General features: G+C 45.0%; 1 protein-coding gene across 1 annotated transcript; it reads right to left on the bottom strand.

The window, feature by feature from the left end:
- Nucleotides 1-1,486: 1,486 nt before the first annotated feature.
- Nucleotides 1,487-4,597, bottom strand: LOC311082776 (cystatin-B-like). The gene is made up of 3 exons (XM_084113869.1): nt 4,453-4,597; nt 1,865-1,966; nt 1,487-1,775 (listed from the first exon to the last, which is right to left on the bottom strand). The coding sequence occupies exons 1-3, from the start codon at nt 4,528-4,530 to the stop codon at nt 1,650-1,652; spliced, it is 306 nt and encodes a 101-aa protein (XP_083969995.1). The 5' UTR covers nt 4,531-4,597; the 3' UTR covers nt 1,487-1,649.
- Nucleotides 4,598-17,941: the final 13,344 nt, after the last annotated feature.

Raw genomic sequence — 17,941 nt, 5'->3', positions numbered from 1 at the left:
GGCACCGGAGACCTTACGGCCACAGCTCCGAGCGGCCGCTTCGACAATGGAGGTGGAGAACATGGTCCACTCGGACTCAATATCTCCAGCCTCCCTCGGGATCTGGACGAAGCTCCGCCGGAGGTGGGAGTTGAAGATCTCTCTGACAGGAGACTCGGCCAAACATTCCCAGCAGACCCTCACAGTACGCTTGGGTCTGCCGAGTCTGTCCAGCCTCCTCCCCCGCCATCGGATCCAACTCACCACCAGGTGGTGATCAGTTCACAGCTCCGCCCCTCTCTTCACCCGAGTGTCCAAGACATACGGCCGCAGGTCAGATGAAACGACCACAAAGTCGATCATCGACCTACGGCCTAGGGTGTCCTGGTGCCACGTGCACTGATGGACACCCTTATGCTTGAACATGGTGTTCGTTATGGACAAACTGTAACTAGCACAGAAGTCCAATAACTGAACACCGCTCGGGTTCAGATCAGGGGGGCCGTTCCTCCCAATCACGCCCCTCCAGGTGTCACTGTCGTTGCCCACGTGGGCGTTGAAGTCTCCCAGTAGAACGATGGAGTCCCCAGTCGGAGCACTTTCCAGCACCCCTCCCAGAGACTCCAAGAAGGCCGGGTACTCTGCACTGCCGTTTGGCCCGTAGGCACACACGACAGTGAGAGACCTATCCCCGACCCGTAGGCGCAGGGAAACGACCCTCTCGTTCACCGGGGTGAACTCCAACACATGGCGGCTGAGCTGGGGGGCTATAAGCAAACCCACACCAGCCCGCTGCCTCTCACCATGGGCAACGCCAGAGTGGTGAAGAGTCCATCCTCTCTCGAGGAGTGTGGTTCCAGAGCCCAAGCCGTGCGTAGAGGTGATCCCGACTATCTCTAGTCGGAACCTCTCTACCTCACGCACAATCTCAGGCTCCTTCCCCGCCAGCGAGGTGACATTCCACGTCCCTAGAGCTAGTTTCCGTGTCCAGGGATCGGGTTGTCGAGGACCCCGCCTTCGACTGCCGCCCGATCCTCTCAGCACCGGCCCCTTACGGTCCCTCCTGCAGGTGGTGAGCCCACGGGAAGGCGGCCCCACGTCGCTCCTTCGGGCTGAGCCCGGCCAGACCCCGTGAGGGGAGGCCTGGCCACCAGGCGCTCGCATACGAGCCCCAACCCCAGGTTTTCTTCATCTAACATTTTAAAATTGTGTTCATGTAACCAGGTTAGTTTAAAGGTAAATCATATTTTAGAGTTTAGCAATAACAACAACAGTTTATGTACTTGTACTGTATGCATGGTGATATTATTACTGGCACATTCTTTTGGAGGTGTAAATGAATCAAAGACTTGAACTGTGAAATTTCATTTCCCTTTATTTTAGAAACAGCATCTTTTATAGAAACAGATCTGGAATGATGACTCGTATTCATGTGCAATTATTTCACCTCAATACAACTTTTGTAAAAGTGGACAAAGAACATATAAAACTCATCCAAATACAAATATAGGCACAGTATTGGGTTTATTTTAATGATGTACATTTGAATAAAAGTTTTGTAACAGCATTGAGTAGATCACATACTTTAACCTATACAGTATGGAAGTGTATAGTATGTGAGAGAGGGAATGATACACTGATAGAGAAGATGCATTACTTGTTCACTGTGTTTAAAAGCATTCAATGGGATCCTGCTGAGATTTTGAGATCTGAATCCCGAGCAGTTGTAGTTTTCCTCCAGCGTGAGGCAGTGTTTTGTAAACCCTCAGATGAACGAAGTCTCCCCCTACATCCACCTGAAGAGGACAATAGGACACTTTAAATACACTTTCAGCACGTATCATTAACACAATATGCAGGCTGGAACGTGGCACAACAAGTTTACCTTGATAAAATAGTTGGTCCCGGCCACAACCTGAGTGGTGTAAGATTTGGCAGTGAAAACGGTAAACTTCTTTCCAGTCTTCTTTTCTGCAGCAGACTTGACCTGAGGCAAAATATGCAGAATTCATATTTAATGTAAATGTGGTTCATCTAAGCCTGGTCCGAAAATTTGCTGGGAATATAGAGATTCTCGTGAGTCTAGACTATGACATATAAAGTAATACATAGATTTTTGTTAACTTTGCACTATTTGCACTTTGTACTATTGTCACTTCATTTTTATAAAAATATAATTTCTTGGTTTTCCCTCTCTTGATCTATGAACATGCTCTTGACATGGTTGTGATATTCACTCTTACATTATTATATATTCTTATGCTATATATATATATATAAATTTAAAAAAACAAATTGTAAAAGCCAACTGAAAAAGCCTTTCACACAGAGTATATGATGAATTACCGTGACACATCCATCTCAAACCAACACCTACTGAAGATTAGTGATTCGTTCAGGTGCTGAATCAGTATTTATTGTGTTTGGGTGGGAATATAGAGATTTTCATGACTCTAAAGACTATGAGTATATAAAGTAATACATTCATTATTGTTAACTTTTGCACTATTGTCACTGTATATCAGGTTTAGGCAAAATTGAGAGTTTAATAATTGTCTCTTTGTAGACTAGCTATTAAATTAAAGCATTCTTCCATAATACATCACACAATGCAAGTTAATTTAATATAATATAATGAAATATATAAATTAAATATTAAGGTGTTTGACTGTTTATAGTTATATTTTATTTTATATATATTTTTTATTATATATATACAGTGAGGAAAATAAGTATTTGAACACCCTGCTATTTTGCAAGTTCTCCCACTTAAAAATCATGGAGGGGTCTGAAATTGTCATCGTAGGTGCATGTCCACTGTGAGAGACATAATCTAAAAAAAAAAAATCCAGAAATCACAATGTATGATTTTTTTAACTATTTATTTGTATGATACAGCTGCAAATAAGTATTTGAACACCTGAGAAAATCAATGTTAATATTTGGTACAGTAGCCTTTGTTTGCAATTACAGAGGTCAAACGTTTCCTGTAGTTTTTCACCAGGTTTGCACACACTGCAGGAGGGATTTTGGCCCACTCCTCCACACAGATCTTCTCTAGATCAGTCAGGTTTCTGGGCTGTCGCTGAGAAACACGGAGTTTGAGCTCCCTCCAAAGATTCTCTATTGGGTTTAGGTCTGGAGACTGGCTAGGCCACGCCAGAACCTTGATATGCTTCTTACAGAGCCACTCCTTGGTTATCCTGGCTGTGTGCTTCGGGTCATTGTTATGTTGGAAGACCCAGCCTCGACCCATCTTCAATGCTCTAACTGAGGGAAGGAGGTTGTTCCCCAAAATCTCGCAATACATGGCCCCGGTCATCCTCTCCTTAATACAGTGCAGTCGCCCTGTCCCATGTGCAGAAAAACACCCCCAAAGCATGATGCTACCACCCCCATGCTTTACAGTAGGGATGGTGTTCTTGGGATGGTACTCATCATTCTTCTTCCTCCAAACACGTTTAGTGGAATTATGACCAAAAAGTTCTATTTTGGTCTCATCTGACCACATGACTTTCTCCCATGACTCCTCTGGATCATCCAAATGGTCATTGGCAAACTTAAGACGGCCTTGACATGTGCAGGTTTAAGCAGGGGAACCTTCCGTGCCATGCATGATTTCAAACCATGACGTCTTAGTGTATTACCAACAGTAACCTTGGAAACGGTGGTCCCAGCTCTTTTCAGGTCATTGACCAGCTCCTCCCGTGTAGTTCTGGGCTGATTTCTCACCTTTCTTAGGATCATTGAGACCCCACGAGGTGAGATCTTGCATGGAGCCCCAGTCCGAGGGAGATTGACAGTCATGTTTAGCTTCTTCCATTTTCTAATGATTGCTCCAACAGTGGACATTTTTTCACCAAGCTGCTTGGCAATTTCCCCGTAGCCCTTTCCAGCCTTGAGGAGGTGTACAATTTTGTCTCTAGTGTCTTTGGACAGCTCTTTGGTCTTGGCCATGTTAGTAGTTGGATTCTTACTGATTGTATGGGGTGGACAGGTGTCTTTATGCAGCTAACGACCTCAAACAGGTGCATCTAATTTAGGATAATAAATGGAGTGGAGGTGGACATTTTAAAGGCAGACTAACAGGTCTTTGAGGGTCAGAATTCTAGCTGATAGACAGGTGTTCAAATACTTATTTGCAGCTGTATCATACAAATAAATAGTTTAAAAAATCATACATTGTGATTTCTGGATTTTTTTTTTTTGATTATGTCTCTCACAGTGGACATGCACCTACGATGAAAATTTCAGACCCCTCCATGATTTCCAAGTGGGAGAACTTGCAAAATAGCAGGGTGTTCAAATACTTACTTTCCTCACTGTATATAATTTTTTTTTTACATATAACAATAACGTACACACTTCTGAATCCTAATAAAAAGCTAATAATAACTAATAAATATACATCACATGCTTTCCCACATCAGCTGACTTACACCATAAAAACAAAAGTCAAAGCTCCAGTCTCACCTCATCACAGATCTTCTGCACCTCTAGAGTGGCTTTATACACCTCGGAAGGCCCTATAACAACCGCACTGGTGGCCATTGCAATAATGTGTCGTTGATCGGTGTCGAGATGTTAAAAGGTGCTTTTTCAGACTGTCCAAATTCGCAGAAATCACTGACATGGCAGCAGTATTTATGCTGCTTAGATCATATGACTATTGAGCCATCATCACCAGAATATACCATGTGTTCAGAAGAGGCGGGGGGAGGATAAAAAAAAAAGATTTTATCAAATGCGGCTAAAACATCAATATGATATATAATTAAATCATACATGCAGCTGATATGTTAGTTTTCAAATTAAATAGATTTATGATTTAGAATGTTGGATCTCTCATGTTTCTATCCTCTTTTCTTTTTCAAGAAAAGGTCAAGTCCAATGGTAGGCTATTTACAACTTTTACCATTTTAATTACACACTGTAATTTTCCTGTTTGACTGCTATAAAGGCAATGAATTTTTATACCAGTGCAAAACCAGCAATGCAAGTTTGAGAGGTGGCGCCCCGCCAAATCTCGCAAGAATCATGACTTGCTTTATGGCACGATGTCACATACACAGGAAAGTTCTCCGTCGCTATGACGGATCTCCGTCAATTGCAGCAAGTCAACGATGGATTTCTGTCAATTGCAGGGTTCCCGCCTGTCCTTATCCCTTAAATTCACTTTTCATAATTTTAAGGCCATAAATATGCTTACATTTCTCAAATAGTGTAATAAATGTCTTAATTTCAGTTTGAATATGTGTTAAATTAAGGAAAGATGAGGTGTTGGCTATATTCACCCTGCTGAGGGGGATGCATCAAAGCCTGGAGTGGAGCAAAAGCACTTTCCTCTCTGCACTCTAAGCGTTCTGTAATCCCTCCGCTCTGACGCCACTCCCGGTTTTTCATTCCCACTAGCGAAAAACTGCTCCGTGTTCACTCCATTTTAGAAGTTATTCTAATATGTTTATTTTATATATATATATATATATATATATATATATATATATATATCAAGAACGTCTGAATTTATAATACTGTATGTAACATTTATAATACTATATGTAACGGTTTGGAAAGTATTCTACACGTTTAATAAATAAAATTACAAAAATGTCCAAATGTAGAGAACAATATATATATATATATATATATATATATATATATATATATATATATATATAGTGAAGTAGCTATATACGCTGAGTTTCGTTTCATTTATGAGATGTACAATGCTATCACGCCGGTGCCTTCATGTCCTGATTATATTGTCTGCTATATTTGCTTCTCGTTTATTAAATCTAAGAAATTGGTTGATGAAACATTGATTAAAATTAAGATATAATTTATACAAAACGAAATTCACTTTAAAGAAAGACCACAAAGTCGATCATCAACCTTCGGCCTAGGGTGTCCTGGTGCCATGTGCACTGATGGACACCCTTATGCTTGAACATGGTGTTCGTTATGGACAAGCTGTAACTAGCACAGAAGTCCAATAACAGAACACCACTCCGGTTCAGATCAGGGGGGCCGTTCCTCCCAATCACGCCCCTCCAGGTGTCAGTGTCGCTGCCCACGTGGGCGTTGAAGTCCCATCTGACCTCCGGCCATATGTCTTGGACACTCGGGTGAAGAGAGGGGCGGAGCTGTCAACTGATCACCACCTGGTGGTGAGTTGGATCCGATGGCTGGGGAGGAAGCTGGACAGACTCGGCAGACCCAAACGTACTGTGAGGGTCTGTTGGGAACGTTTGGCCGAATCCCCTGTCAGAGAGATCTTCAACTTCCACCTCCAGCAGAGCTTCGACCGGATCCCGAGGGAGTCTGGAGATATTGAGTCCGAGTGGACCATGTTCTCCACCTCCATTGTCAACACGGCCACTCGGAGCTGTGGCCGTAAGGTCTCTGGTGCCTGTCGAGGCGGCAATCCCCGAACCTGGTGGTGGACACCGGAAGTAAGGGATGCCGTAAAGCTGAAGAAGGAGTCCTATCGGGCCTGGCTGGCTTGTGGGACTCCTGAGGCAGCTGACGGGTACCGGTAGGCCAAGCGGACTGCAGCCCGGGTGGTCGTGGAGGCAAAAAATCGGGCTTGGGAGGAGTTCAGTGAGGCCATGGAGAAGGACTACCGATCGGCCACGAAGAGATTCTGGCAAACCGTCCGGCGCCTCAGGAGGGGAAAGCAGTGCCCTACCAACACCGTTTACAGTGGAGGTGGGCAGCTGTTGACCTCGACTGGGGATGTCATCGGACGGTGGAAGGAATACTTCGAGGATCTCCTCAATCCCACCAACACGTCTTCCATTGAGGAAGCAGAGGCTGGGGGCTCGGAGGTGGACTCGTCCATCACCCGGGCTGAAGTCACCGAGGTAGTTAAGAAACTCCTCAGTGGCAAGGCACCGGGGGTGGATGAGATCTGCCCCGAGTACCTCAAGTCTCTGAATGTTGTGGGGCTGTCTTGGCTGTCACGCCTCTCAGGGTGGGAATTATGTAATTTTAGGGGCAAGGCCATTTGGCCTCCACCTTTTCTCTTTTTTTAGGGGCACCAAGGCCATATGACAGGGCACAAAGGCCATTGAGTACAATTCGATGGTTTTCCCATTCAGATTGATACCATAACATCCTAGTTTGGAATAAGACATGGATTATGACTTTTTTAATAAAAAAACAAATATTTTAATGAGAGAGAGAGAGAGAGAGAGAGAGAGAGCACCATTACATCTAGAAGGTATACACCCTCACACAACAATAGAAACAACATAAATGCCAATAAAAGCATTCAGAAACACCACAAATGCCAATAAAAGCATTCAGAAACAACACAAATGCCAATAAATTAATAATTTCCTGCATTGTCGAACGCTCTTCTTCATGTGTTTCAAATATGGACTATAATGTTCAGCAGAGCGCCCTCAGGCTGCTGGTATGAATTGAAAACACAGCACATCAGTATACAGCGCTCATAATGATTACATCGACGCATTTGGCTATAAATTCAATAAAATATTATTCCTGTCAATAGAAATCTGTTTCGTGAATCGCTTTATGACGACAGCACGGGAGTTTTTTATGAATGGGAGCGTCTGACGCTCATAATTCATATTAAAGGTATCGACTCATTTTTGTATTTCATAACTCCTGACACAAATTAAGACATAACTGTCAATATAAATTACTCAGAATACAATAGTGGTCAAATACTGAAACGTGAGTCTTATATCTTTTAAATGATGTATAGTTTGTCAAGGTAATAACATTAAATCTTATAGTAACTTTGAACTATTAAAAAAAAAAACGCTTCAGTGCGCCGACGCACTGGCAACGGTTAACAGGTTAAGACATAACGTTACCTCTGGAACCTTGCATAGGGCCCTTTTCTGAAAAGGGCACTTATCTACTAGCAAATAGATTTTGATATTTTTAGGTCAAACCGTTCTTGTCTGTCAGTCATATAATGCAGGTCTATGGTCGTTGTCTCAAAGAGCATCCACAGAGTCCAAATTAAAACAATTCCCCATCGTAAGTACACATTGATGGCCTAAGACACGAAGCGAGCGGTTTGTGTGAGAAAACGAACAGTATTTATATCGTTTTTACCTCTTGTAACACAGCGACGTCCAAGTGATCTGAGGGCGCCCGCACTTCCTGCTGTGTGACGTGTACGCAGACTGGTGCATAGATATATACACTAGATTTCGCCTTGGCTACGGCAGTTCATGAACTAATGCCGTAGCCAAGGCGAAATCTAGTGTATATGTCTATGCACCAGTGTCGACAACAGGGTGTCGTCGTTCTTCTGTTGGTGCTGACGTTACATGCTTCTTGCACTGCTGTTTTGAGGCATGAGATCATCGATGTGATTATGACACTGCACCTGCGCGAATCCACAAACTAATTGAAGTTCAGAGACTACTTGGGTGGAACTTGGACAGGGCCAGGGCACACAGGCCACTGTGGCTGTACGATGATTTTTTTTTCACGGGGCATGAAGGCCAAAGTGTAGGGCAACGGCGGCCATGGCCGCGTGGCCGCGGTATAATTCCCACCCTGACGCCTCTGCAACATCGCGTGGCAGTTGGGGACAGTACCTTTGGACTGGGAGACCGGGGTGGTAGTCCCTCTTTTTAAGAAGGGGGACCGGAGGGTGTGCTCCAACTATAGGGGGATCACACTTCTCAGCCTTCCCGGGAAAGTCTATGCCAGGGTACTGGAGAGGAGAATACGGCCGATAGTAGAACCTCGGATTCAGGAGAAACAGTGCAATTTTCGTCCCGGTCGCAGAACACTGGACCAGCTCTATACCCTCTCCAGGGTGTTGGAGGGTTCATGGGAGTTTGCCCAACCAATCCACATGTGCTTTGTGGATTTGGAGAAGGCATTCGACTGTGTCCCTCGCGGCATCTTGTGGAGGGTGCTCTGGGAGTATGGGGTTCAGGGCCCTTTGCTAAGGGCTATCCGGTCCCTGTACGACAGGAGCAGGAGCTTGTTTCACATTGCCGGCAGTAAGTCAGACTTGTTCCCGGTGCATGTTGGACTCCGGCAGGGCTGCCCTTTGTTGCCGGTTCTGTTCATAATTTTTATGGACAGAATTTCTAGGCGCAGCCAGGGGCCGGAGGGTGTCAGGTTTGGGGACCACACGATTTCATCTCTGCTCTTTGCGGATGATGTTATCATACTTGCCCCATCAGACCAGGACCTTCAGCATGCACTGGGACGGTTTGCAGCCGACTGTGAAGCGGCTGGGATGAGAATCAGCGCCACCAAATCCAAGGCCATGGTTCTCAGTCGGAAAAGGGTGGTTTTCCCGCTTCAGGTTGGTGGAGAGTTCCTGCCTAGAGTGGAGGAATTCAAGTATCTTGGGGTCTTGTTCACGAGTGAGGGAAGGATGGAACGGGAGATTGACAGACGGATCGGTGCAGCTTCTGCAGTAATGCAGTCGTTGTACCGGTCTGTCGTGGTGAAGAAAGAGCTGAGCCGCATTGAGCCCGATTTACCGGTCAATCTACGTTTCTACTCTCACCTATGGTCATGAGCTTTGGGTCATGACCGAAAGGCCAAGATCCCGGATACAGGCGGCCGAAATTAGCTTTCTCCGCAGGGTGGCTGGGCGATCCCTTAGAGATAGGGTGAGAAGCTCGGTCACTCGGGAGGAGCTCAGAGTAGAGCCGCTGCTCCTCCACATCGAGAGGGGCCAGCTGAGGTGGCTCGGGCATCTTTTCCGGATGCCTCCTGGACGCCTTCCCGAGAAGGTGTTCTGGGCATGTCCCACCAGGAGGAGACCCTGGGGAAGACCTAGGACACGCTGGAGGGACTATGTCTCCCGGCTGGCCTGGGAACGCCTCGGTGTCCCCCCGGAAGAGCTGGAGGAAGTGTCTAGGGAGTCTGGGCATCCCTGCTTAGACTGCTGCCCCCGTGACCCGGCCCCGGATAAGCTGAAGATGATGGATGGATGGACTTTAAAGAAAGGCTTTATAGAAAGCGATGCATAAGGATGTAGTATCACGACAAATTATTATTTTTTCTGAAGTGTTTACAACTTAGTGTTAACTAATAATTGTTATGAACTGGTACTACCAACAAAATATTAGTGCATTCCTGGAACTGGGCGTCGTTACACTACATCCTTATGCATCGCTTTCTGCCACTAATAACAGAAACGGATAGATTTGAAGTGTGAGCGCTTCAATCAATTACAAAATTTACAATTTAACCCTGTCATCGGCTGTGACTTAGCCAGCATCACACACACACAAACACAAACACACTCACCAAACTGTTGCAAGGAATGAACAATCTCCATTCTTGTATGACTAAAGGTCCTTTCACACTGGACGCGATTTTGACGCACAAATAATTTGCGCAATGGTTTCATTTTTTGATCAGCTGTTTGTGTAATGAGTGCTTCCACACCAGGGGCCCTATTTTAACGATCTGAAACGCAAGTATCAAGCGCGAAACGCAAGTTACTTTGTGGGCGGGTCTTGGGCGCTGTTGCTATTATACCGGCGGGTTGCTATTACTCTTGCGCCCGACGCAAATCTAAAATGGGTTGGTCTGAAGTAGCTTCATTATTCATAGGTGTGGTTTGGGTGTAACATGAAATAAACCAATCAGAGCATCAGCTCACATTCCCTTTAAGAGCAGGCGCGCTTGTTCTATAGCGGATTGCTATTATAACGGCGGATTTGCCTGGCGCACGCCAGGAGCGTTCACAGCCGAGGAGACCGACGTTCTCGTCAGGGCCGTAAAACACAGAGAAGTGACGTTGGGGATGGAGAAACACACCCAAATTAACTTCGGTTAAACAGGCGTATGATAATTTGGGTAAATGTGTAAGCTAGATGTATGCTTTTATAATAAACTGTCTATCTATCTATCTATCTATCTACAGTATCTATCTATCGTAATACTGTATGATTTGCAAAAATGAAAACTGCTGCTTCTGTGTAGATGAGAGAATCGAAGTGTATGCACCAAGGTTATAATCGTTAACGAAAATGAACGAAAAAACGAAAACTAGGTGGGAAAAAACATTGTCGTTAACTGAAATAAAAATAAAAACGAGGCATTACAAAAAAACGATAACTAACTAAAACTGTAATGTGTGTTTGGCAAAACTAACTAAAATAAAATAATATAGTAAATGTCCTTAGTTTTAGTCTTTGTCAAGGTCTTTAATTTTTTAACGCTATTTAAAACACGCAGCGTATTCGTTCAGCTGCATTTCCTTTCCCTGCTCTCTCTCTGTCACTCATGTGTCTCTCACATGCGCGCGCACACACACACACACACACACACAAAGCCCCTCCCCTCCGTGCACACCGCGTCGATCTCCATGAGAACGAGTTCGTTCGACGTTGAAAGTTCGCGAAAGGTTGGTATCTCTATCTCGTGAACACCTTTACACAATCAAACATTAAAAAGTGATAGAAAAATATTTTAAATTCTGAATATAATTTTGTCAGTGTGTTAATGTCGACCCGAGAAGCGATTATGCCTTCTTTAGAAAGTTAACTAGTCGCAAGTTTGAGGTAAAATGCACTTTTTGACTGTGGTTGTCGATGTCAAAACACTATATAAGCTGTGATTCAAATATTAAATAATGTTATGTAATTTTTTTACTTTTACACTGAATGTTTGCTGCTTCAATCCAGATGAGTAGGCTATGACTGTAGGGTGAGCATGGGGTAAATTTAGTATAGGGTGTGAAAATTGTACAGCTGTGGTATTTGTAGGGTGTGAATTCTGTATAGAAGATGTGTAGATTTTTGGAACGGCGTGTGGATTTTGTAAGAGGTATTCTTACACATGCTCACACACTCTCGCACACACACACACTCTTGCTCACTCGCACACACACACACACACACACACACACACACTCTTGCTCACTCGCGATCACGCGCGCAAACACTCACACATGCTCACTCACTCGCGCACACACATACATACACACACACACATGTGACATACACACACACACACACTCTTGCTCACTCGCGATTGCGCACGCACGCACACACACACACACACACACACACTACAAGTCGCGCATCCTTAGTAAGATTTGGCAAAAACTTAGTTTGGGAAGAATTTGTTCCCAATTTGAATTTGAACAACAGACCCAGTGAAGGAATTTCAATGCGGTGTGGATTTTGTATAGGGTGTTAAATGTGCATTTTGTGAAGGTGTGAATCATATTAATAAATAATAATAATAAAGTTCTGTGTAATGAATTATTAACGAAGGAATTATTTTGATCAGCCACCCCCCAAACCAGACATTCCGACATTTCATGGCATCATGGCGTTACCGAAAGTTGGAAGAAGGCGGCAGAGTCCTATTTTGGATTACTTTTGAATATGACTGTGTGTCAGATAAAAGCAAGTGCCTTGCAGTGGAAGGTGGTAAAATATGTGGACAATTTCTGAAAGGGAAAAATCCTACGAATTTGAAAGTACATTTGAGAAGCGCGCACAAGGAGGCTAACCTAGCTTACCTCAACAAGGTAAAGGAGAACACCGAGAACCCCTCCCCTGAAACAGAACCCAATCCCGGTAACGTTACAGGGCCAGGCAGCATAACACAGACAACCGCAGTACAGAGAACACTATGGAGAGCTTTCACCGGCGACCCGATAGCTGCTGGTTAGTTAATACGCAGGAACACCACAAGCGGGAGGAAGCGTTGGTTAATATGTTTATTGATACTGGGATGTCTACACGACTGTGCGAGTCGATTGCCTTCAAAAAGTTTGCCAATGTACTCGAACCAAAGTTCAAAACACCTGGAGCTGGAAGAGTCAACAGCCTTATATTGGTGCTAAGATGGATACGGCAAAGCAGAAATTGAAAGAGATCATTAAGGATGCGAGGAAGCTGACCCTATGTGTAGATGGTTGGAGCAAGAAAGGATTAACATCATCTTTTATGGGTGTGTCAGCTTGTTTTTCTCAGTCACTTTGGTGCATTTCTCAGATCTGAATTGAAATTCTCAAAACTACTTGTTCAACTTCCACACCATGTAGTCACTTGAGCACATAATAAAAGCAATGTTCTTATTCTTTTGAACACATTAAATGCTTTGACACATTTATGCAAATGATTATGTACAATTAATCATTGTACATAATCCTTTGTATTTCTGATTCATGCATTATCAGTTGCTTATGTTGATCATAATGTATTTTACTGGTTCTCTGTTGAATAATCTTACTAAATAACTACATGCAAAATGGTTGAACGTCATTTTCTATACACGTCTGAAATGGATTAAGATATCCATTGTGTTTTTCTTTTCTGCATCACAATGGCATGCTCTGTCAACAAATTACAGTACAAACAGTAAAAGTGTAACTGTGACGTGTCCAATCTCTTGCAATATATAACTTTGTACTGCTGAAATTGATATACAGAAAAAAAGTGCAACATTGTGCATTTTTAATCATTGTCATTAAAATCTTAGCCATAGTTTATATCAGAAAATACTTACAAAATACAGTGTTACAACATGCTGAACATATTGACTGTTTGGAAACAATGACACAAGGACTTGTCATTCTGATGCACTGACATGTTCACTGACATTCAGATTTACATTTGAGAGATACAGAAATGCACTTACTGCTTTGCAAAAGAAATTTACTAAATTGATTGAGAAAAAACATTGTGTTTAACTGCTTAAGTTGGATCATTACAAAAACATACAACTATTTTTTGTGAATTTTATATTTAATGCTTAAATTATCTAATTGTTTTCTCTTTTTGCTTTGCTAAGAACTTGACCTGCCAGATGATGAGGAGAACAAGTTCCAGAGAATGCCATGCCTGGCCCACACTCTTCAGCTCACACTTAAAGATGCCATGAAGCACACAAGTGTTCATTCAGTCATAACAAAAGCAAGAAAACTAGTACATGGTGTGAGGAAATCGTCAGCAGCTAATGAAGAATTGATCAAAAGATGTGGTAAAACTCTGGTCCGGGATTGTAGCACACGCTGGAACAGCACTTTTGATATGCTGAAAAGACTGCTGGAGACTAGAACAGAACTAAACCAACTACTTGAGAATTTTGGCATGGACACTCTCCTCACAAGCGATTGGGCTAAGCTGGAGAACCTTGTCAAGCTGCTTGAGCCCTTTGCTGTTCACACAGACCAGCTTCAGAGTGACAGTCAGTCACTCTCACAAGTAGTGCCATGCTTGCTCAACCTTGAGGCACACTTGCTGATGACTGCTGTTGGAAAGCAATTAGCTCAAGTACTGCTGAAGTCCTTGCGAGAACGTTTTGCTGGCATTCTTAGCCCTGATTCCATACAGTTTGATGCAACACTAGCAGGAGCCTGCCTAATGGATCCAAGTGTTTCGCTGGTTCTTCAATCACCAGACACAGTGCCACTGAAGAGGGCAGCACAGTCCTTTGTGCAGAACCTGGCAGCTAGGTATCAACCAGCTGCTTCTCAGTATGATGGTGCTACTGCAAGGACCACTCAAACTCCAACAGGAGCCCCTCTTGCTGTCCTTCAGAAATACCGCTTCCTTGCATCCCATATAGAGGTCAATGTGTCCTCCACAAATCAGCCTAATATGACCGATAGTCTGTTGATCGAAATGGAGAAGTATTTCTGTGAAGTCAAACAGGGAGTGTTTAATGAGACACCATTGCAGTTCTGGAGATCTAGAGAAGCTGTGTATCCAAAACTTGCCCCTGTGGCATTGGATCTCGTTAGTGCCCCTGCCTCACAAGCCTTTGTGGAGCGCATCTTCTCTTTGTGTGGACTGCTGTCATCTGGCCTGAGAAACAGAACAACTACATCTCTGGAGCAACAAGTTTTTCTCAAGATCAATAAGAAATTATTGCTTGACTGAAGTAAAGCCATCTCTCTCTTTCTCACCCATGCACACTCACTCACGCACACACCAACGGCACACACCCACTAAAAAAAATTGAAAAGCTGTATTTTAAACAGCTGATTCATTAATGCAAGGGACTTACATTATTTTGTTTACCATGTTGGAACTTGTCGGGACACAAGTTTATTTTTTATTTTTATTTGTTATGTTCTTTTCTCAGATTGAGCTCCCTGACAATCTTGACAGAAATGTCTTGTGTGGCTCAAAAATGGGTTGAATACATGCGGTTTATGTATGTCTTCTTTAGTCTGTTGGCTATTTTGTTTTGTTTTTTCATTTTGCACTTACTGCGGAGACGGTTTACATACATATTTGTGCCCATATGTACATTTTATGTACTGGTGTTATTGTTGAATAAATATTTTCTAAAATTGTATGATGGTTTTGTTGAGTTATTATTACACAATACTTTTTCTGACCTTTTTGAATCTTGCCCCTGACAAATAACCCAAATTACAAAAAAAAGACTAAAACTAACACTAAAACTAATAAAAACTAAACTAAAACTAAGCATTTTCAAAAAATAAAAAATAAACTGAACTAGCAAACCCACTTTAAAAACGAATTAAAACTAAACTGAATTTGAAAACAAAAAGTCAATACGAAATAAAAATAAAAACTAATGAAAAATGCAAAACTATAATAACCCTGGTATGCACGTTGTGCACACGCTACATTGATTATGGCCAAGCATGCGCCCTTAAAATAGCATATAATAACATGCGCAATGCTACCAGTTTTTTTTCGGTCAGTGGCGGAATTGTTTTCTAAACCTGCAAAATAGCACGAGGGAACGTTTGCGCCGGAACACATCTCCTCTTTGCGTTGAACCGTCCCCGGGAGCGCAAGTGTATTTCCCTTTCGTAGTCACTCCGAGTTACGTCGGATGACGACGAATGGGGTTTCGCTTAGAAAGCCTATCATCTTCGAGTATATAAAACGAGCCAATGGCAATGAAATGCCATGGGTCTGCGGAATTTGCATAGCGTAACTCCGCCCCACCCTGGGGGTATATAAGGAAGTGCGCTGGCAACATGCAGATATGTTTTCGCTTCGGAGCCAAGAGTTTTCTTCACTCCTACAAGCCATTCTGTATCATCTTCACTCTACGAGACGAGCGGCTCTTCAGTGTGTTGGTGTGACGGCGTGTTCCAGCGAGATCGCATTGCCTGCTGCTGATCTGTGCAGTGATCTGCCGACAGTGTGTGTGTTTCTCCCTGGGCGCTTCAGCACTCTGCTGAGCTTTTCCTCTCTCTAAAAGAGCTGCACACGGCACGTCTTTTTCAAGACGGCTCGCCCGTGTATTACTGGATGTGGGCGCGTGATTCATCTGCCTAACGGTCACGAGCGCTGTTTCGTGTGTTGGGCTTATTCACGCTCGGCAGCGCTCGCGGATGAGTCATGTTTTCTTTGCGGGAACGTGACCATCGCGATGTTTATAGATCGAGACTCAATGATCTCCGTGTGGGTAGAGTCCCCTCTGCCACACCCCAATCTATCTCTTCCTCGAGAGGGGATACTTTGGCTGGTGGCCAGGGTGATCTGAGGGTTACAGTGTAGCATAATACCGACGAGCATTCCTCGGGCCACGCCCCCCTCCACATCGCAAACCGTGGGGCTTCCGTGTGTGCCTGGTTCCTCTCGGGGACCCAGTGTTTTCATTCGGGGCTCCAGCAGGTGGTGTCATGTCACTCACAGCATCACAAGGCACCGAGGCCGCCTCCCTGCGGCTCCTCCCCTCGAGCCTTCACCGGCCCCGGGCTGGAGGGGGATGCAGGAGGGCGGCAAGGCCCGTCTCCGCCCCTTAGCTGGCCAAACACCAGGCTAAGCAGCACTTTCGAGACAGGCAGCTTGGAGTTAGGGCTCAGTTTTTCTCAGGAGTTGGTAGCAGGGCCACTCCGTCCCCCGGTGGAGGGCCGGGGGAGAATCTCTTGTTTCAAGAACTGATGCCCCTTCCTCCGAGCCCCAAGAGGCTGTGGATGACAGTGTGCGCTGCTCACGAGCCTCGCCACTCTCGTCCCCCTCTGTCGCCAGACCCCTGCCAGAGCACGCCCCCGTGGGACGCTGGTCCTCCCCTGGCCTCCTCTGGCAGGGCGCGGCTAATGACCGTGCCCCCACACACCGGGCCGCTATGCCACCCACGTCCGGGCCGGTCATTCCGCTTCGCTGCTCCACCAGTGTACGTCTGGTCCGCTTGAACCCCGCTGGTATAGCTTTTGGGAGCTTTCCCAGACTGTCCGGTTGGGTCGCGAGAACCATCAGGCTCGGCTATGCGATTCAGTTCGCGCGGTCTCCTCCCCGCTTCAGGGGAGTCCGCTTCACTATGGCCGGTGGCAATGCCCCTGTCATGAGAGTGGAGGTCGCCACCCTACTGGCGAAGGGTGCGATCGAGATTGTCCCTCCAGCCGAAATGAAGTCCGGCTTCTACAGCCCCTACTTCATTGTACCGAGGACAGCGATCGACCTGAAGGACGTCTACTTCTATGTCACCATTCTTCCTCGACACAGACCGTTCCTATGGTTTGCTTTCGAGGGGCAGGCATACCAGTACGCGGTTCTCCCTTTCGGGCTAGCACTGTCTCCTCGCGTCTTCACGAAGGTCGTCGAGGCAGCCCTTGTTCCCCTACGAGAACACGGGGTTCGCATCCTGAACTATCTCGACGACTGGCTGATCCTAGCTCACTCTCAAGACCAGGTTTGCGAACACAGGGACCTTGTGCTCCGGCACCTAGCTCGTCTGGGCCTTCGGGTCAACTGGGAGAAGAGCAAACTCTGCCCCGTGTAGAGGATCTCTTTTCTCGGTATGGAGATCGACTCGGTCGCCATGTGCGCGCAGCTTACGAGCGAGCGCGCGCGCAGTCACTGCTGACTTGTCTTCGCCAATTCGAGGACAAAAGTGCGGTTCCACTGAAACTATTTCAGAGGCTCCTGGGGCATATGGCATCCGCAGCCGCAGTAACGTCGCTCGGATTGCTTCATATGAGACCGATTCAGCTTTGGCTTCGCGATCGAGTCCCGAGGTGGGCATGGCAACACGGCACGCTCCGAGTCCCAGT

Source organism: Abramis brama (genome assembly GCF_963993115.1).
Source record: "Abramis brama genome assembly, chromosome: 5".
NCBI lineage: Eukaryota > Metazoa > Chordata > Actinopteri > Cypriniformes > Leuciscidae > Abramis > Abramis brama.
The sequence above is the reverse complement of the archived record's forward strand: the minus strand, read 5'-3'. Positions and strand labels throughout refer to the sequence as shown.